Source organism: Schistocerca gregaria, chromosome 1 (genome assembly GCF_023897955.1).
Source record: "Schistocerca gregaria isolate iqSchGreg1 chromosome 1, iqSchGreg1.2, whole genome shotgun sequence".
In the NCBI taxonomy this organism is placed as follows: Eukaryota; Metazoa; Arthropoda; class Insecta; order Orthoptera; family Acrididae; genus Schistocerca; species Schistocerca gregaria.
The window spans coordinates 319,848,110-319,872,718 of NC_064920.1; the positions used below are offsets into that span (position 1 = coordinate 319,848,110).

Consider the following 24,609-nt stretch of genomic DNA (forward strand, 5'->3'; position numbering starts at 1 on the left):
GGTCTGGACCTAGTAAAAGCGTTCGGCAATCTAAAGGGGTGCAAGATTTTTGAATTCATTATAAACATAAGTAGCATATACTCAATAGATACAAACGGGTGATACACTATATGTACAAGAACCAAGAGGGAACAATAATAATTGTAGACCAAGGAACATGTGTGCAGAGTAAAAAGCGTGTGAGGCAAGGTTGCAGCCTTCAATCTGTACATCGAAGATGCAATGTAAGAAAGAAAAGAAATCGTCATAAAAGAGAAAAAATCTGGTTGAAAGTATATCAATTGTAATGTTTTCTGATGACCTTACAAGTGAAGAAGAATTAGAGGACCTGTTCAGTGTCTGCTGAGCAAAGGGGCACGAATACTAAGTGAAAAACGGAAGTGGAGGAGGAGATTAGCGTTAAATATGTCGACAACGATGTCATTAAAGACAGAGCGCAAGCTAGGATTAGGCAAGGACGGAGAAGAAAATTGACCGTGCCCTTTCAAAGGAACCATCCCAGCATTTGCCTTAAGCGATTTAGGGAAATCGTGGAAAAACAAAATCAGAAAGGTCGGACACAGGTTTGAACCGTCGTCGTCCCAAATGCAAGTCAATTGTACTGCCATTGCGCCAACACGCTCGGTAAAACGGAAGTATTGAGGACCAGGTGAAGTGGGATTAGTGACAAACTTAGCATTAAAAAGAAGACCACGTAATGATGAAATGAGCAATTGTTGCTACCTTGGAAGTAAAATATCACAAGCTACTGATGTAGTGGCCCAGCTCATTAGTCTCATTACTCTCAGAATCTCACCGATTCGCGAAAGAGTTCAAGCTTGGTGTGCATCTGTACTGGAGAGATCACTGGCCGTCATCGCCTTAATCAGTTATGTGGTGTTTGTTCTTTTGTACTGGTACAGACAAAGCATTTATCGCTAAAAGACCAACAGGATCAGATATATGCCTTAGAGAGTGTTTTTGAGTAATTGTCTTCTTCATATAGCTTTTGAGAATGAACAGCATTATATGTAAGTGAAACGTGAACAGTGAAAAACCGGGCAATAGGAGAAACGAAGCATTTGAAATGTGGTGTTACAAAGGGATGCTGAAAACGAATTCAAGTGGGTCTCCACAGAATCTGCAAGGAAAGGAATATATCTAATTCTCTTAGTAGAAGAATAGACAGAGTCATAGGACTTACATTCAGTCATTGGGGAGTAACTTCTGTAGTAGCCTCTTAAAGGGAGTTCCGAGGAGGGTGGTGGTGGTGGTGTTGGTGGTGGTGGTGGTGGTGGTGGTTATGTTTGGTTTGTATCGTGCTCAACTGCGCGGTCTTCAGCGCCCGTACAAAGTCGAAGTTTTTTCACAGTACAATTTTTTTACACAGTCCAATCTATCCACTGTCACAAATGATGAGGACAACACATACACCCAGTCCCCGGGCAGAGAAAATCCCCAACCCGGCCAGGAATCGAACCCGGGACCCCGTGATCCAAAGGCAGCAACGCTAGCCACTAGAACACGAGTTGCGGCCGAGTTGAAGAGGACAAAAATTTTATGGGATGACAGAAAAACAACTTCGGACTTCAGTAGGATGTAAAATCATGGAGGGTCACATCAATTCAGTGAAAGACAATAAAATCATATCACTTACTTGTATTCTTACTGGTGTTACGAATTTATCATTTTTTCATGTATGTCTTTAAAATGAACGAAATCATATATATGTGGCGTCTGTTCTTTCGAAATGTCCGAAAGAACAGACAGTTTGATCCTGCAGCTATTATGAATCAAGACACAAAGGAATTAATGACACTAACTGCTAGTGGGCACTGATTTAAATCAAGGGTGAAAGTTGAAGCTATATGCCGGACCAGGATTCGAACCCATGTCTCCTGCTTGTTAGGCAGATGCACTGGTCACTGCGCCACCTGGACACAGTGGTCATCACAGCTGCACGGAGTACCCTACCACGTATGCCATCAGACCGAAATTCTCAGCCTATCTACACGCTACTGATGTAGTACCCCTTGCCCGTTATTCTCATATAAGTCGCGCCATTTCGACGGTACCTGTAAGATTTCGAGCTTGGTGTGCATCTGTGCTGCACTAAAGTTATCAATTGGTTGTCCTCAGTTATATATATCACGCCAGGGTTCCCGGGTTCGATTCCCGGCCGGATCAGGGATTTTCTCTGCCTCGTGATGACTGGGTGTTGTGTGATGTCCTTAGGTTAGTTAGGTTTAAGTAGTTCTAAGTTCTAGGGGACTGATGACCATAGCTGTTAAGTCCCATAGTGCTCAGAGCCATTTGAACGTGTGTATGGTGTCTGTTCTTTGGGACATTTTCGTTGGTGAGTTTCGAAACGTGTCATGCTACACAAACCAAATTTTATAGGTGACCCAAAAGACTTGTTGTATTTGTTCTTGTTGAATGAGCATTCTGTAATGAACAAAAATTCTGTACTCCAGATTCCAGGCGGGATGGGGTGAGGCGACTCATTACGAGTATCTATGGCTCTGTATGTAACCAACTCCACTGTAAAACAATTTAAAAAATACTTTTTTTAAATGTACTTTCCAACAATTTTAACTTGTAATAATATGTAGACAAATGTCACTAGGTAACTGAAACAGCGCTAGATGTAGTCGGCACGGTCTAGAGTTTCAGAAAAAAAATCCATTACATGTCACTACGAGCGCTGACCTGGAGAGTGCAGCCAGTCTCGCGCAATATGGCGTCCACGCACCAGATGGCGTATTGTGTTATTGAATTTAGTGGTACTCAATCAGTGATCGCAATTCAGCGGGCGTTTCATATTCGATTTCGTGACACTGATGAACTAAAAACCAGAATATCAGCTGCTGTAGCTTCAGTGACAGAAGACACCTTACGCTCAGTTTGGGATGAATTCGGCTATCGGCTAGATGTCGTCCGTGCAGCCAATGGAGGACATATTAAATATTTATGTTGGATTTTTATAAACTTCTGTCTTTACTGAGTAATTTAGTATGCAATTTGTTGGTGTTACATCCTTATTCCTAATAAATAATTCTATTTAAAACCGGGTCATTCTTTTTGGGACACCTTGTATTTCTACACTGCTGAGGCAGAATATTGTGATCGTCTGCCTGATAGTGTGTTGCTCCATCTATGAAAGCACAGGTGCACAAGAGCAATGATTCTCCGTGGCATGGATTCAACATATCCTTGGTAGTCGTCGGGTACAGAGTAGGTGAATTTGGTCGCCAGGAGAGCAATGTCATTTCACTACCACGCTCCTCAAACTACTGTAGCTCCATTGTGGCTTCGTTCTGTGGCCAATTATCCTGCTGGAATATGCTGTCGGTGTCGGGGAACACATCAAGCATGAAGGGTGGAGGTGTTCACGTAGCTCACAGCTACCATTGTATCTTTATGGCGACAGGTCCCAAGGAAGTACAAATAAATGCCCTCCATAGCATAATAGTGCTCCAGCCGACCTGCGTCGGCGGCACGGTTCATGTTTCGAGCTGCCGATCGACTGGATGACGACATAGCTGGTGCAAGAAGAAAAGCGATTCATCCGACCAGGGGACACGTTTATGTTTGATCCACAGTCCAGTCCCAATGACCCAGTGGCCACTGAAATCGCAACTTATAATTTCTTTGGATCATCATAGAATCTCGAAGGGCTCGTGTGCTGCAGAGCCTCGTGTTTAACGATGTTCGCTGAACTGCGTCTTCCGAAGCACTTGTGCTTGTACCATCACAGTACTCTGTCGTCTTGTTTGCCACCGTTAGCCGTCTGTCCTGCTTTACCGAGTGGGGGAATCCTCCAGCCTCTCGTTCTGTGGGAAGGCTTGGAAGCCCATCACAGTGCTCACTATACGTCGTTTCGCCGACCTTCAACCGCTTTCAATAGATGCTCATGACTGCTGCACCAGGACAGACAAGCAGCTTCGCAGTTTCCGAGATTCTCGTTCACAGGCACCGGTCTATAATGTTATGCCCTTCTTCAGAGACGCTTACGTCAGTGGATTTCCTAATTTGCATCCTGTGTCGTCCCTAGAATGATTTCACGTTCGTCCCTATTCCGTCTGCATACTTATCGTGGTGCAAACCTGCAACACCACCAGGCGGTATTTAGTATCGTTTTGGTTCATTAGTATATGTCCCATTTCCCATTAACGCATTTTCTTTCTTCCTTTTCCCAGTTCAGGGACCCGAAGGCTTCCGCCACAAATTCTGAGAATAATTTTAGTGATACGGATCTACTTTTCTGACACCGCATAAGATTTTGACTGTTCTTCATGAACAGTAACAAAAGTACAAAAAGTTTTAAAGTGAGCAAAGCAACGCCTCGTGTAAAAATCACCTATACACAAAGCAATCGCAGTGAAGATACCGTGAGTTTCATTCACGTCTCTTTGTACTTTATTTCCTTCGTACTTTTTCGCTGCTACGCCAAGCAATCTAAATTAAGAAAAAGTTTTGCCCCATCATAAGTGAACATAGACCAAATCACTGAGGTGCACACATAATCAGCCTACTTTTTCAAGTTACTTGTGTTCATACAAAATAAGTAACCTTCAAAAGTTTTCACTAATAACATCTCGGTTTCGTATGCATGGCTCTAAATCTGTCACCTTTCATTGCATCAGGTTACAGTTGAGTGACGTCAGTTAGATGCGTCTGTCATCTTTTAATCTGAGAACGATAACAAAATTTGCAACTGTTGTGCTTCCGATTCTTTTTTACATTTCATCCGTTTTTTCTCTTTTCCAGACTCATCCCGGCCTGAGAATATTTGATCCGTCTTCTCCGTCATGGTGAGTGTACTTCGTTACTACTTTTTTAAATCCAAAACATCTACTTGTAAACAATAAGACCATTTTCAATCCCATTAAAAATACTACATTATTATAGGCTAATAATTTACACATGATTTCAGTATTATCAAAGAGGAAAGTATGATTATGATGTAACGTCCATTCGGAGACGGAGCATTGCAGATGAAGCACAAGCTCGTATTATAGGAGAACGCGAAAGTAAAGCAGTGATGTTGTTTTCAGTGAAACATGTCGTTTGCCTAATTCAGCTAACGGAGACCAAGGAAACCCAAATCTGGATGTCACACGGGTGTGAGAAGTCCGTTCCAGTCGGTCGCCAGTGTAGTTCCTTATGAGCTGCTCCACCTCACTCGGGAGGTTATTTTTTACAGAATACTCCGTAGGAGATAAAAAGGTCAAGATTATCTTACGTAACAAATCGGTTGAGATAAATACACGAATAGGTGAGTGAAAGAGCAACAGGGATTGGATACTGAAAGAAGCACGACACGTGATTTAATTGGCAATTTCTCGAAAAAAGAGTCTAAAAATGTCACGACGGAATCCGACGAAAGCTAATTGGAGGCAGTTTCCCACAGGCCCGCTAAATTAACATCGATTAAAAAAATGACGCCCATACGCCGATAATTTGTCTGGGTAGGCAGAAGGTGGGATTACAGAGAGATAGGAAAGTAAACCGGCGGCGTTTTTGATGCACCTTGGGCGTGCCCTGGCGTTACTAATTTATGTATTGTGAATAGCGCACACTATCAGTGACAGCGAAAGCAGACGATATTAGAGATAATATAGTATGTACCTTCTACCACACTCACAGCGAATTCTTTCGTGAAAGCAGATCTGAGATCTGTGGAGGAAACGACAAACAATACCGTATAAGAACACTGCACTGAACACTAGCGATACGCTTGGCTTCTACAGCCCAATAAATCGGCAATGGCTGAACATTATAGTTCCAATGGCCATTCCATGGGTAGGAAAGTCAAGGTAAAGGCCACAGCCTCACCTTTCTGAGATTCAGTGGTCAAGCAAATTGTGTAAACATTAGCAGACAGCCTGCTCAATTGGTACGAGGGTTACAGCTTGACAAATCAAAGAAAACCTTCCATGGATAGGAAAGTCGAGATACTGGCCATAGCCTTATACTACCGCGATTCAGTGGTCAAGCAAGCTGTGTAAATATCATTAGCAGACAACCTGCTCAATCGGTACGAGGGTCTCCAGCTTGACAGATCAAGGCAACCCCCCGTTCCACATCTACGCTCTCAAAGGAAATATTGGTCTAAGTATTCGCTGCCTGGCATTCCAAACATATGCTATCCGTAATACTTCCTGAGCGCTGTGGACTGCCCGACTCTGCGCTTGCTTTGTGTTATTCTTTCAAGGGAATGGTCAGACTTGTCATGTCGAAACCTGTGTTGCTTTTTTTACCATTGTGAGTTAACATTGGAAGAAGTCTGTATGCAGAATTTTAGCTGCTGACATGACCTGGAAGTCTGTATACATCTTTATGAAACAAGACATTGTCGCATGGTTTCCGCGCTTATAACAACTCTGACCTCTCTCGCTACGTTATACCAACGTCATCTAGGGACAAGATGGCGTTAGCTACGCGCCTCTCTCTTGCCACAGCAGTGAGAGAGCTGATTCCCCAGTGAAAGCGATCGTATGATAATAAAACATTTGTTGACAAATATGGGTGATATGTTATCTACAACATTCTTTCCAAATAGCTATGAAATAGACACAAATAAATATACGGTTTAGAACACGTCCAAATTTTATTTCTTGTAATTAACGCAAAAATGCGAAATGTTGATATAATGTTCAAAACATAGGTGTTTTGTGCACCAAGAACATACAAGCAAAGACAACATATGACATCCCTGCGAGTCACAGACGTTGTTAGACAAAACTGGGCTCGTGTTCGGAATGTATCAGGCCCAGTATCAGTATATTTCGAGGAGTGCCACGCATATTTAATCAAATTCTGAAACTGTGGGGAGGAAAATTGATAATGTACTACTGACTGCAGCTTGAGAATATTGTCACGGTGATAGACAGGAAATTGCAGTGATCTGCACACAATAATTTTCTATGTTAGTTTTCTGTAAAATGCCTTCCACTGACGGAAAAATTCTCTGTCTAAAGGTTGAATTACGTTCGTTCTGCCGGGTGGAATCTGAAGTATCTCTATTTCTTTGTCAGGGTGGGCTCGAAATACAGCTTTTAATGAGACAGACCTTTTATGACCTGACTATGAATCTAGAAGAAGAGATTTGTTCCCGCAGAACGGAAGAAAAGCATGACGCATGAAAGGTGTAACGTATTCATTTCCCATTTTTCCAGACTTCGGTGCGTCTACCACAAGATTGTTTGCGTAGAACATTGTTCTTTTGACACGTGGTCCAAAACGTCCACTTGGTTCTTGAAGACACACATACAGTTTAGGCAGCAACGAACCATCCAGACTAATTATGGGCATTATAGTGTATGAATGGGTGAGTGCAGTCGTGGACTACGCAATCGCCTCAATATGATTTTCCCCTTTGAATGACAGTGTTCTTTTCACACGCATTTCTTTTTGAAAACCTGACTGATCTGCATTGTACACGTACAATTCACTAAAACTAGCGATCTTATTTTTTTTTGCATTCGTAAGAAAAGCTTCTATCATTTAGATTTGTGTCATTTCATTTTCCGACCTGTTTCTCGATACAGATTTTGTTATTTTTCTTGCCACACTTTTATGTGATCTTTTGAAGCGACTAATCCAACTATGAAAAGCTGTAAATTCTTTAGCGTCTATCGGGTTGGCAATCTCTAACGCCCAATCACGCAAAGTTGTATCGCTGACACTAAGTGACTGTTGTGTGGCATCGGTAAATAGCTCAAAAAGTCGTGCATTTATCTCCGTCACAATTTCCAGTCGACTCTTATGTCGTCCAGCGACTTCCTTTTTCCATCTATACAATTCACGTTCAAAACGGACAACGCGATGCTTATTTTGAACAGTAATGACACGTAGGCGTTTCTTAGCACTTTCGTTCAATCAATACGTCACCGCTTTTTCTTTGTCTGATAAGGTAATTGTAGTTGCTGGTGTTAACTTTCTGAGATAATTGATGATGGTACGTGGCACTATCACTCGAAGAGTCTTCATGAGTGCAACATTCGTCGGTGTCTCCGCCGTCTGTAGATTCACAGTCTGCAATATCGAGTGTTTCAGTTGTTTCTAGCCACATGTCTGCGCCATTTACATGCTCGTCTACAAGTTTAACAACCATGTCGCACCGCACATAGTCTTCACGCGTGTTTTCTGTTGATTGCTTCATTTGGCGTCTGTGGTATATCTCCATGGCAAGCAGCAAAACATTTACAGGGTTCGCCATTACCTGTGAGGGGAGATTGAATGTCCACCGTAAAGTGGCTTGCGGAGTGTAGATGAACATGTACAGAACACCTTTCACATCTCTAACCAGTTTCAGGACGGTATGTTTCGAAATATGTACCAGAAATTAAAAGGACGTGCATGCCACAGAAACTAATATTCGTTTCCCCACCAAAACCGTGCAGCGATATTCCTCTTTAGTGAACGCCGCGACAAGACGGCCGCACTTCCCGACCATGTACACAACATTCGCGACTCGCCATTTCCAGGGGTGGCCAGCCGTCACTGCAAGCGCCAAGCAGGAAACACAGCCATGTTCGTGATTTTTTTAGGTGACTTGCAGTTCATGTCAGCAGCTACAATTTTGCATACGAACCTTTTGCACAGTTAAATAACAGTGCTAAAAAAACAATACATGTTTCAGCATGACAAGTCTGACCATTCTCTTGTAAGACGCTTAGTTTCATCTATGAGTGACGGTCTTTCTTGTTACCGACGGTATTACCTCTGACGCTTGCGCATTTACTCCACAATATTGTGTAAAGTGATACAGAAACCCTGCAGTGCGACTGACCTTGAGAATGGCCAAAAGACTGTCAGCCAAAATATCGACACAAAAATTAATGATATTCCGAAAAAAATGATTAAAGATTCGAGTCGCCGGGAAAACTTCAAGAAACAATAATCGGTCCTTCTCGACAATTAATAAATTCAAGCATGGCCCAACCCCATGTTTTTATCGATCGGAAGTTGCCGTATGGATCTAATTATCTTTCAAACATTTCATAGGAATAAGAAAAAAACGTTTACTCCATTCGCCTCTACAGACACCTTCTGTTCAGTATTGTCAAATTAATTAATTGATATTTAGTTCATCATAAGGTACAGAGAAAGTTCCTTTTCTACTTATTATCCTTCATTTGTCGGTCACAATTAAGAAACCAGCAAGCCATGTTATTCGATTCAGAGATATCTCGCACTGCATCAGGTGTCTGATCTACAATATTCGTTACTAATAGGTAAGGTAATTTCTTTCCCTTCCAAATATATATTTTCTTTTACTTAATGATTTTCAGCATGCATGCTATTGCGCAATTACTTTTCCCATTTTACCATTATCCAGTTATTTCTGATATAACTATCCAATTAATTTATCCAATGCAAATTCTTCACTCTGCTAAATAAATACTGTGGTAGGTTGTTGGCCTTAAAGAATAAAGCACAATGTATTTTCAGTTTATTTCTTTTGGAAATCTTATTGTAAATCTACTTTGGGCTAAACAGAGGAATAATGTGTTATGCTGGAACGTAATATTCCGCTTATTTTGCACCATTGCATGCACTCGCTAGTTAGCCTGTCACAGATTTCTCCGGATTGAACTACTCCTTGTTTTTCCGAAAAAGAAAACCATCTAGTTGTCAATAATTACCCACATCAGGTGTTCGCGTCTCACTACTCTTAGTTAGCCCCGGTAAACTGGTTACAAAAACGAGCTGGATACTCGAAGTAGCCTGTTGTTTAAGTAGTAAATAAAGCTGTTCTTTGCTTCCTATAATTCCATAACCTCGACTCACAAATCGAACAACAAAAAGGTTTTTTTGTGTGTTTGAGTACTAAATGTACCTATAACTTCTCGAACTATATGTAACATATTAACAGTAGCATCCACTTTACCACCAAAATACCACAGTACTCAAAATAACATACTTCCATCAAATAAGCAATCACCGTTCTCACCAATAGCGATCGATACAATTGCCGATATAATAACTTTCCCTGAAATACGTCTCCAAGGCTTTTCGAGACGTAGTTTACTTAGTAATCCTCTGAGCACTATGGGACTTAACATCTGAGGTCATCAGTCCCCTAGAACTTAGAACTACTTAAACCTAGCTAACCTAAGGACGTCACAAACATCCATGCCGGAGGCAGGATTCGAACCTGCAACCGTATCAGTCGCGCGGTTCCAACCACTGCTTGTAGCAAAATGTACGCGATGTATCGCAAAGGAAAGGTTTTCCTGTTACCAATGAAGTGAACATACTTCACCGCACCGACCAACTAACCCAATTGATTGGAAACAAAAATATGCAGTCCTTAAAAAAATTATGATCCTAAGTACAAATTGTTAAAAAAAACAAAGGAACAGTATTAATTTTCACGTTTTAACGTTGACTAATATATGTAATGGCTGTCAGTTGTCTTTCCATCTGCCAGCATCAATGCTGTGGGCGTTCATTGCCATCGCTGTATAGCGTCCTATGCATTAAATGAGTAAAAAGTATATAATAATAAACAATATTCATCCTTTCTGGTGTAATAATTCTTCTATTTAACTTTACAATAACTGTAAATGACGTTATCGTTAATCTATGGATCGGACTCGTTACAGAAATGCAGGTTCTAATGTCGATAAATGAAATAATAGCCTAATTATTAATCAAGGAATCCCGTCTACCACCAGACAGGATACCAATGCTTGACACACTGTAAATCCCAAATAGTGAATGCTCAGTATTTGATCTTGCAGAAAACTGATTATATTTCATCAGTCAAGATAACACACAGGTACTTCTTTCAACATTTTATCTACTATAGAATATTATGCAGTTATACCTTCTTCTCGCAAGTGAGAAGTCAAAAGAGATCAACCAGAAAAGCGCGACCTGGAGTGTACTCCAACAATATTCACGCTTTTCAGTTCAGATAAGCTGTGAGAGGTCCTGCTTTCTTCATAAAGGTCAACATCATAATAAAAAATTTGAAAATTAAACTACAGTTTATTCAACAAATCACAATTCACATAAATTAAACAACAACGTTTTCATTAGTATTGAGTCTAACATTTATCTGTACGTAAGGTTGCGAGTCAGCTTGCTTACGTGACGAATTATTCTTATTTTGGCCCGTCTGGTGCTCTTCTTAACAAAACCGGTGCAACTCGTGTAGTGAGATAATAGCATATCCGTGAATGCTAGGGCCGGCCGGTGTGTCCGTGCGGTTCTAGGCGCTTCAAACTGGAACCGCGTGACCGCTACGGTCGCAGGTTCGAATCCTGCCTCGGGCATGGATATGTGTGATGTCCTTAGGTTAGTTAGGTTTAAGTAGTTCTACGTTCTAGTGGACTGATGACCACAGATGTTAAGTCCCATAGTACTTAGAGCCATTTTTCGTGAATGCTAGGACCGAGCGCGGAGTACTACAGCACGTGGCGCCCGTGAACGTACACTGAGTACAGTCCATTTGGCTAGTGTGGTGTCCAAAAGGATGGTCAGGAACAAACACAGAACTAACGGAACGTGACAGCGTGAATAATTTAACAACAAAAAATACAAAGGAGCATAGGCCCAGTAAAAAAGAATTCGGCTAGTGCTAGCATGCGACAGATAGCGGAGTCTGCACGGCCGGAAGAGGAAAGTTAACGACTTATGAGGCGCTATCCAATGTCTGCGACACTCGCGCCACTTACGATGGATTCGAGGATCACTCCGACTATCAAACGCGAACAACAATGTATGAATCTGGCAAAGATACCAAATCCTTATTTTTAAATTTTAAATTTTAAAATTTGTCACAAAATTATACCCAATCATAATAAGCAAAAAATATAAGAATAATTTGGCAAAAAGTAAAAAAAAAAATCAATATCTTTAAGATGGTGTTTCACTTTTGAACCGCTGCACATACGGCAAAATGACCACTTTAGGCGACCAAAATTCAGATATGTTATTTATACTTATTTTATTTATACTTATGTCATTTATACTTTGAAAGGCTTCTGACCTTAGGGTTGATGTGTATTCAGACTTGACAAGATTCTGGAAGTACCTACCAACCTAAAAGGTGATTTGTAGGTAGATGAAAATGGAAAAGTAAAATGAAAATCAAATTAGTATATTTTACTTAAAGTTTACAGACAGTAAGACAGATAGTATCTCTAATCATAATCATCCATTGTTCCATCGTCGTCGTCTTAAACCTTTATATTCTTTCTGATTAGATTCCAAGACATCTTCTGAAAAAAGCCCCAGAGGCAAGGGTAGTTCCTTTATTATATCTGCACTATGTATTAGCAGCTTTTGCACAGATACACTCATATTGTACCACTTGCACGTTTCTAAACAGATTTTTGCTGTTTCGAGGCAATAATTTTTAAAATTACTGTAATTAACATTAAATACGCAAGACAAAACGCTTAGGATGTTTGCAAATCTATGTATAAATTCGGGCTCTAGACCTGTTATAGTCGCATATTTCGTGGGCTGTTCAAAAAGTTCCTTGCAGTATTCCCGTCATTGGAGTTACCTCCACCTTGCATGGGCTGGTCTACCACTAATCCCATTTCACGATATAATTTAGTGGTTATTTCTTCTTTTTATATTTTCTTTGGCTTCTTTACCTCTTGCTTGCCACTGCTTCAGTTCCAATTTATATTATATATTTAACAAGTACTCGTAACATCTAAGGTATGAGTGTAAAACAAGTATCCCAAACTTAAATGAACTAGTCGTAGAATATTGATTTTGCACAAGTAAGTCAAGGTTGTTAAGTTCTTTGGGTGTTGCCTTGCACACATTACACGCTTGTGTTGACGAAGTGTCTGTGAGCACATTACACGTTTTTCTGTCCATCACTGTACATACAGCACAATGTTTAAATGTGTAAGATTTATCCCCAAGGGTCACCTCAGTAGGCTGCAAACTTGATATTTGTTCCTCAATTGCTTCGTAATGTAGTTTTACTGATTCCTTTCTCTCCTTTTCAGGCGAATGATGAGATTATATCTCGACGAAGGAGGACTCGGGTTTTGCCAGAAAATATGTTTATCATTCGTTGTGACCTCTGACATTTGCAATGGAACTATAGTACATAGAATTATGTTGGCATCTCCCTACAGTGAGTCGTTGGCAACACATTGTAAATGTAATGTCCACCACTACCATCAAGACCCCGCTTGTAGATGACTTAAATCGCTGAGTTTGTAGTGTGATCGTGGTGTAACAGAAGTGCATCCTGCTGTCCATAAGCAAATCTTTTGATTGTGTGGTCCAAAATATCTTGTACTGCAATTTGCACTTCGGTCTCCGTGATTATGTTACTCGGGTAACATTGCATCTTTGTTTGTGCTATGACATTATAAGGTGGATAGATGTTCGCGCCTCGAGATTTCGTCCCATTTTGCCAATGAATATAATCTTCTTTTCCCATGTCAGAGTCAATAATGAGCGCTAAGGCTTCTTCGGGTGAGTAAGGCTCCATAACCGAATATGATGGCTTTTCGTGAATATGTTTCATGCGTTTGTATCTGCGAGAGCTTGTGATTAAGGCTAAGCTTACTGCTTGTGCAACTGTTCTTTTTCCACTCTTATTAAGGCTGCTCTGAGCAGCAGTACACAAAAGCTCTGTGGTTGACTCAGCAATAATTGGTTGCACTATTCTTCGTTTTGATCGTTGTGAGCTCCCTTCAAAAGATTTTGTACGTCTTCCTTTGGATTTTTTCACGTGTAAATCTTCGTTTGTGGTTGTAGTGCTTAAGAGCTGTCAAGACCAATCGATTTTAACTATTCGGAATTGGATTTGGTAAATCTTTCCATATTCCGATTGGATTTTTTCCACTTTCGTAGCAATTTTGAGTCAAACACTTGTAAAATTGACTTAATTTTACATACACTGTCTTTTGACTTTTTATATTCACTAAATTCATCCAATATGTGAGTCGTTAATCGTTCTGTACACTTAGACTGTGATTGTTTGTAAAAGTTCTCCTTTTTTAACACTAAAACGAGATCCATTTTCCTCATATTTAATTCCGCGTGACTTGGTCTACTGCGACTACCTGTAAATAAGAGAGTCTGGTGTCACAATGCTTTGGTTTGAGTTCCTAGAATTTACAATACTAATAGTCAACAAATGGACAAGTGTAAATATTTAGGACAGAAAGTGGCACTAAGCGGGCCTTTTTTTGAAAGCCTAAGGAAAAATAGTTTTCATAAAATCGTCATTTACTATTAACAAGGGTAAAAAATGAATGGTAACGTTACCTATTTACTGAACACATCTGTGGCTTCCACCTCCATGATAAATATTGAGATTTTCGCATGAGATGATCAAAAAATTCACATTATAATACTTTCGAGTTTCGAATGCAACTTGCCTGTCAGACCCTCACACGCATTTATTATCAACATAACTAAGGATATTTTACAGCAGTGCAGTGGACCAATTACCTGAGGTTAAGAATACAAGGACGTTTAGACCTAATCTATAAGTGTGAAAATAGATTTTTGGCCGCCTAAAGTGGTCATTTTGCCTTGTGTGCGCTGGGACATTCAACTTTCAACCACCCATCATTTCATTATATATATATATATATATATATATATATATATATATATATATATATCCGAAAGCCGTTTCCACAAGCACCTGGTCTTATGGCTCCTCTGGTACGGACCATAGAGAGAATGTTTGTGCAGGACTGCCTGGTTGTGAGCACACGCTAAAGAGGCAGCCACCGCGTGCTCGATGGCGGAATAAACTACTGGCCAATAAATGTGTCGCTGGGTCAGTGTTTTCATTCCCGACATCCTCCAGTGTGCTGCATGTAACGTAGGCCTCTGCCGAAGGCATTGTCGCTACGAAGGTCGAATTATTGTGGCAATTCTGATTTTCCTTAGTCAGCTGTAGGATTCTGTTGACAAGCTTGACCCTATCGTGAAGGTCGAAGTATCCGGAGTGCTGAACCTGACCCCGGAAGAACGTTCGACCATCCCCGCTGCTCCGCTTAATTACTTTGCGCAGAAGTGCATCCTCACTCGTAGCTGCCGCAGTTTCCCGCCGTCAACGGAAATTCGTTAAGAGTATCCTGCAGGTGCTTTTCCAGCGCAAAACAGGTTACCTTCTGGTTGTGGAAGGTGATAGTGGGTCCCACCAGTAACCACGACGATGTTTCCGCATTTGGGTGTTGTGAGGTGAGCCGGTAGTGAATGTCAAGGATACATACTCACAAGGAAACCGTCGAGTGCAAGGTCGCGAAAGGCTAATGATGCCCCACATATTGTCTGTTGCACACTCACAGTATTGGGTGCTAATTGCAATAGGGGGCGGGACTGGAGGTATTCATCGGTGAGCACAGCATGAAGCTACGGGAGCGTAGCTGAACTGCTTAGTCGACGGGTATCTCACTACAGTACTACAGTGCTAGTGGTGTTGATACAAAGCAGAGCAATGGCAACGATAAACAAAGCAAACATTGCACCATATGTACAACAACATTAACCGAAACTGACATGTTGTCAGAGAGTAAATTTCGCAGAATGAGAAAGAAGTGCCAGACAAAATATTAGCCCCGTTTGTGCAAGATGAGTCAGTGGAATACGTGGTGTCGTATACGCTGGACTGTGCGGGCAGTTACCATGAGGACTACGCTGACGACGACACGTGCTTAACAAGTGAAACAGGTGTCGAGCCGCCTAATTCATCACCCTTGCCGAACAGGATGCCAAAAATCTCGTTTCCAGTGACTTGTACTAAAGGACAATCGTTGTCCAAGGAGCGGGTTCTGAACATACACTCCTGGAAATGGAAAAAAGAACACATTGACACCGGTGTGTCAGACCCACCATACTTGCTCCGGACACTGCGAGAGGGCTGTACAAGCAATGATCACACGCACGGCACAGCGGACACACCAGGAACCGCGGTGTTGGCCGTCGAATGGCGCTAGCTGCGCAGCATTTGTGCACCGCCGCCGTCAGTGTCAGCCAGTTTGCCGTGGCATACGGAGCTCCATCGCAGTCTTTAACACTGGTAGCATGCCGCGACAGCGTGGACGTGAACCGTATGTGCAGTTGACGGACTTTGAGCGAGGGCGTATAGTGGGCATGCGGGAGGCCGGGTGGACGTACCGCCGAATTGCTCAACACGTGGGGCGTGAGGTCTCCACAGTACATCGATGTTGTCGCCAGTGGTCGGCGGAAGGTGCACGTGCCCGTCGACCTGGCACCGGACCGCAGCGACGCACGGATGCACGCCAAGACCGTAGGATCCTACGCAGTGCCGTAGGGGACCACACCGCCACTTCGCAGCAAATTAGGGACACTGTTGCTCCTGGAGTATCGGCGAGGACCAATCGCAACCGTCTCCATGAAGCTGGGCTACGGTCCCGCACACCGTTAGGCCGTCTTCCGCTCACGCCCCAACATCATGCAGCCCGCCTCCAGTGGTGTCGCGACAGGCGTGAATGGAGGGACGAATGGAGACGTGTCGTCTTCAGCGATGAGAGTCGCTTCTGCCTTGGTGCCAATGATGGTCGTATGCATGTTTGGCGCCGTGCAGGTGAGCGCCACAATCAGGACTGCATACGACCGAGGCACACAGAGCCAACATCCAGCATCATGGTGTGGGGAGCGATCTCCTACAGTGGCCGTACACCTCTGGTAATCGTTGAGAGGACACTGAACAGTGCACGGTACATCCAAACCGTCATCGAACCCATCGTTCTACCATTCCTAGACCGGCAAGGGAACTTGCTGTTCCAACAGGACAATGCACGTCCGCATGTATCCCGTGCCACCCAACGTGCTCTAGAAGGTGTAAGTCAACTACTCTGGCCAGCAAGATCTCCGGATCTGTCCCCCATTGAGCATGTTTGGGACTGGATGAAGCGTCGTCTCACGCGGTCTGCACGTCCAGCACGAACGCTGGTCCAACTGAGGCGCCAGGTGGAAATGGCATGGCAAGCCGTTCCAGAGGACTACATCCACCATCTCTACGATCGTCTCCATGGGAGAATAGCAGCCTGCATTGCTGCGAAAGGTGCACTGTACTAGTGCCGACATTGTGCATGCTCTGTTGCCTGTGTCTATGTGCCTGTTGTTCTGTCAGTGTGATCATGTGATGTATCTGACCCCAGGAATGTGTCAATAAAGTTTCCCCTTCCTGGGACAATGAATTTTCACGATGTTCTTATTTCAATTTCCAGGAGTGTAGTTACGTACGTGGAAGATCATCCGCAGCTTAGTAAGAAAACCATTATGAACAGATTTCGAATAATTCTGCTGCAATATGACCGTGTAGTGCATAAGAAAAACTACGGATATTCAAGGGAGGACAAGGGGCTCCTGTCACAAAAAATTGTCTTTGCGCGTTTCAAGGATTCTCGGTACAATTTACAGACCGTGCATGATGATAGTGACGTCAAACAGCGCGAGGCATAGATTTCAAGGGAAGCAGTTTATGGTTGCATAACTTCAAACAGTGCTACAGAATGGAGTATTTGACTGTGTTTGGGAAATTGTCTTAAATGCTTAATTACATCATTTTATGCTCCTAACATGCCTTTTTCCTCTTGAATTTGAGTATTCTTTTATAAAAACGGAAATGAAATTCAAATAATATGAAAGCCCATAAAACTCTCCATTCGAGTCATGTGATGCCTGTGACGTCACTGGCTGCTCCTACTGTCATAATACTAATTCACAGTGGTGTTGTTTTGGAATTTACTTTTCAGCAAATTGGTTATAAATGATGTGTAGTATCATACTGTACTAATACATCTTTAAAAACATATGAAAAAAGCCACCATATGGATGCAGAAGTTCACGAACTCAACTAAAAATGTGTTGCTCATTAACTTACCTCCGAAATATGCTCTCCTACTGTTACAACGAGGGATAGCATCACTCAGCGAAATTGAACTCCTAGTGAGAGGAGGAGGACATGGACACTAGTTTTCAACGTCCTGTCAACAATGAGGTCATTAGAGACGGAGCAGAAACTCGGATTAGGGAAGGATGGGGAAGGAATTCGGCCGTGCCCTTTCATAGGAACCATCCTAAATCGGTGTAGGGACCCCACGGAAAACTTAAATCACGATGGCCAGACGCGGGTTTGAACCCTATTCTTCCCGTAAGCGAGTCCAGTGTGCTAACCACTGCGCTACATCTCTCGGTTTTCTAGTGGGCGTGACCTTGCAAAGGCAGTAGGGAATATTTACGTCACAGCAAGCAAGAGTGGAAAAATGGAGAACTAAAACTATGGTATGAACACTGGTTTGGCTACTAGCTGATCTCAATAACTTGCTTTTACTTGATTCTTGGTTTGTGTATAAAAATAATACTCCTTTAGAGCAAAATATCACTCCTGATAAGTGTGTGACATTGAAATTCATACCGCCTGGAATCACTAGACAAATTCAGCCTCTGGATGTTCATTTTTCGGAGCCTATAAAACATACACTGATGAGCGAGAACACTATGACCAACTACTTAATAGCCGGTATGTCACCTTTGCCAGGATAACAGCGGCGACGCGTCGTGACATGGAACCAATGAGGCGTTCATAAGTTGTTGGAGGGAATTAGCACCACAACTGCAGAGACAAATAATCTGCCCCGTAAATTCCGGAAATGGGGCGATGGGCTCTGACGCCACGTTCAACCACATCCCAAATGTGTTCGATCGAGTTCAGATCTGGCGATTTGTGAGGCCATCACATCAACTGGAACTCGCCACTGTATTCCTCGAACCATTCCATCACACTCCTAGCCTTGACACGGCGCATTACCTTCTTGACAAATGCCACTGCTGTCGGAAAACATGATCATCATGAAGGGATGTACGTGGTTTACAACCAGTGTAAGATACTCCTAGGCTGTAATGGTGCCTTGCACGAACTCTACTGGACCCATGGATGCCCATTGAACGTTGCTTAGAGCATAATGGATCTGTCGCTAGCTTGACTCACGACCCGTCCTCACAGCTTTAATTCTTCCAGTACCTCGTCTCCTACCTTCCTAACTTCACAGAAGCTCTCCTGCGAATCTTGTAGAATTAGCTTAGCCATCTCTCTGCAATGTTCTTTCTTCCAAGAGTGCTAGTTCTACAAGACTCGCAGGAGAGCTTCTGTGAAGTTTGGATGGTAGGAGACGATGTACTGGCGGAATTAAAGCTGTGAGGACGGGTCCTGAGTCGTGTTTGGGTAGCTCAGTCGGTAGAGCATTGCCAGCCAAAGGCAAGGGTTCGAGTTCGAGTCTCGATCCGGCCCACAGTTTTAATTTGCCAGGAAGTTTCATTTTAGCGCATACTCCGCTGCAGAGTAAAAATTTCATTCTGGATCCGCTTAGTGCATGCGCGACATAGAGCAGCCTGCCCATCAAAACTGAAAGCGTCGTCTGTCCTAACCCAAGCTTTTCACTTAGAGGATATACTGAAGCAACAGGGGCGTCGTGAACACACAGTCGTGAACTCTTAGGAAGTACGATTAGGCGGACTTCGTGGCTCACACATGCCCTAGTTCTGAATTGGTAGAAATAGGTAGTAGTCGGAAAAATCCGGACCGCTAGTCTTTGTTTTGCACAACTGCCAATCTCGGCAGTGCATGAAATTCCAAATCTTAGAAAAAATCAGAATCGCATTCTTCATAACCCGACTCAAATGTGCAGGTAACCATGTTTTATTGCATTACTACATGATTTGTAAAGAAAATTTACTTTTTGTCTTAAATGTTTATGGTATGTCGGATTCGGATAGTTTTCTAAGGGAGCGGCCTGCTGAGTGTGTGGGGAAAAAGTAAAAAAGCAGTCATATGTGATTTTATGTAGCGTAAAGTTGAAATACCTATAAACACGTAATCTACTGAAATATATTAAAATACGTAAGAATAAAATGAAGTATCTCTGCGCTGACAATCCATGAACATTTACGCTTCTCACGTGCATGGGAGCGGATGTAATTCCACAAAAATCCTTGCTCTACTAATGGTAGACATTAACAATGGAAAGCACTGAAATTACTATAACATTTGACAATCCAACTCAACAAATTTGAACTGTTATTCTTTTTTCTTCCTCATGTCACTCATGCTGATATGCAAATGCAGTAGCCATATGTTTATTCCTAACTACAGCTGCCTTAACATTATTGTTGTATTTATTGAAGAAAGTAAAGAGACACTTCCTTTTCAGAGGTTCCGGTTCTGCGGAGATCTGGACTGCCCAGATTGGATTCTTGCAGAAATAAATACGTTGGCGCGTATGGTACGTATACTGTAGTTCACAAGTCATTTATATGCATATTGCACTTGACACGTATCATTTTAGAACATTCTTAACTTATCACGTTGTGTGGTCCTCTTCAATTGATAGTCTCTTACATTGACTAGAAATATTACAAAAATGGTGTCCATTCGAAATATAACGTACGCAGTTCAACGCTACAGGCACGTTAGTTATTGTGCATTTTTCTTGTTCCAGACGTCAATTAAAATGAAGCTGCTATGCCAGCAGGTAGCACGGTCGCTTATAGGAGAGGACATCGACGTAAGTATCCCCTAGTCTGGACTTTACTTTTTTCCTCTAACCGCTCGTTTTTACACTTTTATTGTAGTAGAAACTGTACAAAATAACGCTGTAGGTAGCTTATGTTAATGTTTCTGTTGTAAAAACACTCAGTGGATGATTCCTCCGTTGTGCAGTTGAAAGTGAAGTATTAACATGAAAATAAAACCGAAAATTTTACTAATTTTTTGTAGATGGACTTTGATATGAACAAGATACAGCCAGTGTTTCATTAAGCAAACTGTATTCATTTGCCGCTAAAACTTAAAATGGTTGTGTTACAGACGTAACTGAGCAAACTGAAGTTAAGGCGCATGTATTTGAAATTCTCGTAATATCTGAGGGATTCGTCAGTACAGAGAGAACCTTGTATTATTTACATAAAACACAAGAACGGTAGTCATGAAAATACATCGGACATTAAATAAATTTAGCGAAACTAATAAAAAATAAGACAAGTGAATGTTACGGATGTAACGTTTTGCTGTTACAGGTGTAACACATTCATTTAACTTATAATGAAGGACTGAAATTGTATATGTGATAGTTGTTTAAACTGAAGTTGAATGGGGGGGGGGGGGGGGGGCGGTGAAAGGAAAGGGAAGAAACTAATCATATCAGCTACATGAGAACTTTTTACGAAGTCAGCGGTGATGAGTGTAAATGTGTGCTTGACTAGGACTCGAACCCAGGATCTCCTGCTCACTAGACATTTGCGTTAACCACTGTGGCGCCTGGACGCGGTGTTCATCGCAGTTGATGGGACTATCTCGGCATGCTCCCTGCCTGACCCACACTGCCACCTAGCGTCGCCTATCCATAGTCCCCCATCCATGTCCTTCATGCTCACTAATCTTATATTCCCGCTGGAGGTCGAACTTAATGTGCATCTGCACAGACGTTCATGGATTCACTGCCCACCAAGCAAACCAGGTACATGAATGCGCGGTGTCTGTTCTTTCGGACATGACTGAAAGAACACACATTCATATAATATCTAACAATGTTGAAATCATCGTGTAATGACATATTTATGAATAAGGAAGAGTATTCAGATAACAAAGAAAAAATTCAATTAAAAATTTAATTTCATTTTAGCGGAAATTAATCTTTCCTGTGAATCACTGATCGGCTTTTTATTGGGAAATGTCAACTTCACTAATATCATCCTTTTCTGGCTATGCAAATTTATTCTGTGCACTCTTAAAAAATTTAACAAAACTTTTTTCACACTCTTTACTGCCAACTTTTCCGACAAATTAATGCAGATGTCGTCATTCAGTTTTTAACTATAACCTGCTGACCAAAAGACAGTGGAAAGTTACCATTCAACTGCTTATGAAAGAAGCAATGAGGTTTCCTTCTTGAACATTCTGGTCTTCGATAGGTCTGAAATGGAAGTGTGTACCGTCTTCCTCAGACAACAGATCTATTTCAACTATTGTTTCCCAACGGTTTGCTCACTGCGGATTTTATGAGTGTTAGGAAGAGATCTGATAGCGCTCCAAAGCTGTTGTAACTAATTAGCTGGTTTTTTTAGCTTATCTGCTGGAACTTCCAATAATTAATTTTGGCCGGCCTGGGTGGCCGAGCGGTTCTAGGCGCTACAGTCTGGAACTACGCGACCGCTACGGTCGCAGGTTCGAATCCTGCCTCGGGCATGGATGTGTGTGATGTCCTTAGGTTAGTTAGGTTTAAGTAGTTCTAAGTTCTAGAGGACTGATGACCTCAGAAGTTAAGTCCCATAGTGCTCAGAGCCATTTGAACCAATTAATTTTGTCAGTTATGTATTTCTCACATCGCACAATAAGATGTGCCACCAGTAATGTGAGCTTTTCTACGTTTCAAACACTTCCACAGATGTTGCTTCAGCATTCCATTATCACCGTCAGCAGATCCTTTACATGGGATGTACGAAAGAAATGCCAATTCAACACAATACCACAATATTCTTTGCTGAAAGTTATGTTAACTGACGTGTACCACTGTTTTAAATGTTAATCAGCTCCAAGAGAAAATAATTCCTTCACTTTAAGCTTAGGAAATTTATTTTTTATGTTCGGAAGTATTTTTCTTATCAGAAACATGAACAGCTAGCTTGTGCTGCAGATAATCAGGTATAATAGCATATGAAATTGGACTGGTAACTGTGTAAGCTGATCTTATGCAAATAGTGATTTGTTAATTACTGCAGTTGCGCTCTGCACCTCATCCTGATAATCAGTAGTGAACTTTTCTATGACATAAATCTAGAGCACAGATACTATAAGAACCATTTTGAACTTTTCTTTTCAAAGAAGGATTATTGGTTAAAACTGATAAAACAGTCAAAAAATTGTTCAAATGGCTCTGAGCACTATGGAACTTAAAATCTGAGGTCATCAGTCCCCTAGAACTTAGAACTACTTAAACCTAACTAACCTAAAGACATCACACACATCCATGCCCGAGGCAGGATTCGAACCTGCGACCGTAGTAGTCGCGCTATTCCGGACTGAAGCGCCTAGAACCGCTAAGCCACTGCGGCCGGCGAAAACAGTCAGGAAGAAACTTTGGTAATTTGTTCTCTAAAATTGTGGTAACCTCATCTGTAGAACCTTCCTGCACACTTTCTCTTCTCATTGTTCCACTGACACCAGTTGATGAGTTTACCTGAGCAAGGAGGCAATGAATTGAGGAATTTCTCCATGCTGCTTCAAATTTCCACAGTTCTGCATTGTGCCAAAAATATCCTTTTTGAATCACGTTTTAGAATGTATTGGAGAGTGATGTCTGTAACAGCGCCTCTGACAATCGTAATGCTGAAAAGTAATTTTTTCCACCAGAATTTTGTCTGTTTTTGCTAATTATAATAACATAATATCTTTTTGAGTTCGATGTTACCCCAACTGTCACAAAAATTATTGAGTGCTTATAACGAGATACAGAGCATATCGTACCAGGATACGTGTACCAGACAGACAAAAGAGTATTTTCCAAAATAGCATATAAATCATGTAAAGATTATACATACATGTATAACAAAATCAAGTTTACTAATGAACAGTGACAGAACATACACATAACTGATAGCCTACTTTCGTGGCTCCCACAAGGAAACTTCATGTTGGGGATGATAATCAGAATGTAGGAAACTTCTTTATTAAAACTTCCAATCATCAAGGATAAAACAGTTAATACAATAAAAGTACAAGTCAACTACCACAGTTAAGCTATTTAAAAATTTTCCAAAAACATCAGGGCGTTTAAAACCAGTGAACAGTAAACAGCAGCAGTGCCACACGCAGAATATACAGACAAAAGTCGTATGCTATAGCAACATATAACTTCATCCATTTTGGCCCATAAAATAGTGTACAAAGAAACCAAAACAGCTAAACCAAAACTTACTGTCCTAAACAGTCCCTTTGTTATCCTCATGTATCCCAACAATTCCCCCTGCCCAGACCCCTCTCCTGCAGATAAAATAAAATTCATGACAATCATCCTCCAAAATACTCATCCATGCCAAATCCACACATCGTTCAACAGATTTCGCTCGCTACCAGCTCCATCTTCCATCCCAACACCCAAGACACCTACTCTCACAGCCAGGTTCACTCCTCTTTACCTGTTTCGACACCCTATTCTAAGCTCCATCTAGTCCTCACCAACACAGGAATACTGTAGAACAACATCTGCTCCCTACCCTCCAATAAACGTCTTTTGATGCATACTCTGTCCCAACACAACGTCCTTAGTTTTATTCTTAATTAAATGTTCCTGCAAACCTATCATACTATCTGAACCTCATCCTGTATCTCCCATCACACAGATAACTCCCTTCCCCTAGGACAGTGGTGGAGTTGCAATTGGCCACCACAAGAACACCCTTGTTTAGCCACAATCCTTATACAATACTCCCACCAAACACCTTATCCTTATCCTCTTTTTCCAAACCGTAACCATTACCTGTGCAACCATCTACATTTGACGTCATGACCACATCCCATATGACTTTCTCACCAGCACAGACCATACCTTTTCAATCTATATTATTGCCAATGACCTCAGCTTCCACAGTAGGTCC

At 41.8% G+C, this 24,609-nt stretch overlaps 1 protein-coding gene across 9 annotated transcripts in view; it reads left to right on the plus strand.

Annotated features, from left to right (window-relative positions):
- LOC126343484 (COMM domain-containing protein 4-like) overlaps positions 1-24,609 on the plus strand; it is a 492,684-nt gene that overhangs the window by 429,793 nt on the left and 38,282 nt on the right. For all 9 annotated transcript variants that reach the window (XM_050001948.1, XM_050001946.1, XM_050001944.1 and 6 more), the window contains 3 exons: positions 4,750-4,793; positions 20,169-20,240; positions 20,457-20,522. In XM_050001948.1, the coding sequence (XP_049857905.1) occupies positions 4,791-4,793; positions 20,169-20,240; positions 20,457-20,522 (141 nt within the window). In that variant the 5' untranslated portion in view covers positions 4,750-4,790. The remainder of the gene's footprint in view (positions 1-4,749; positions 4,794-20,168; positions 20,241-20,456; positions 20,523-24,609) is intronic.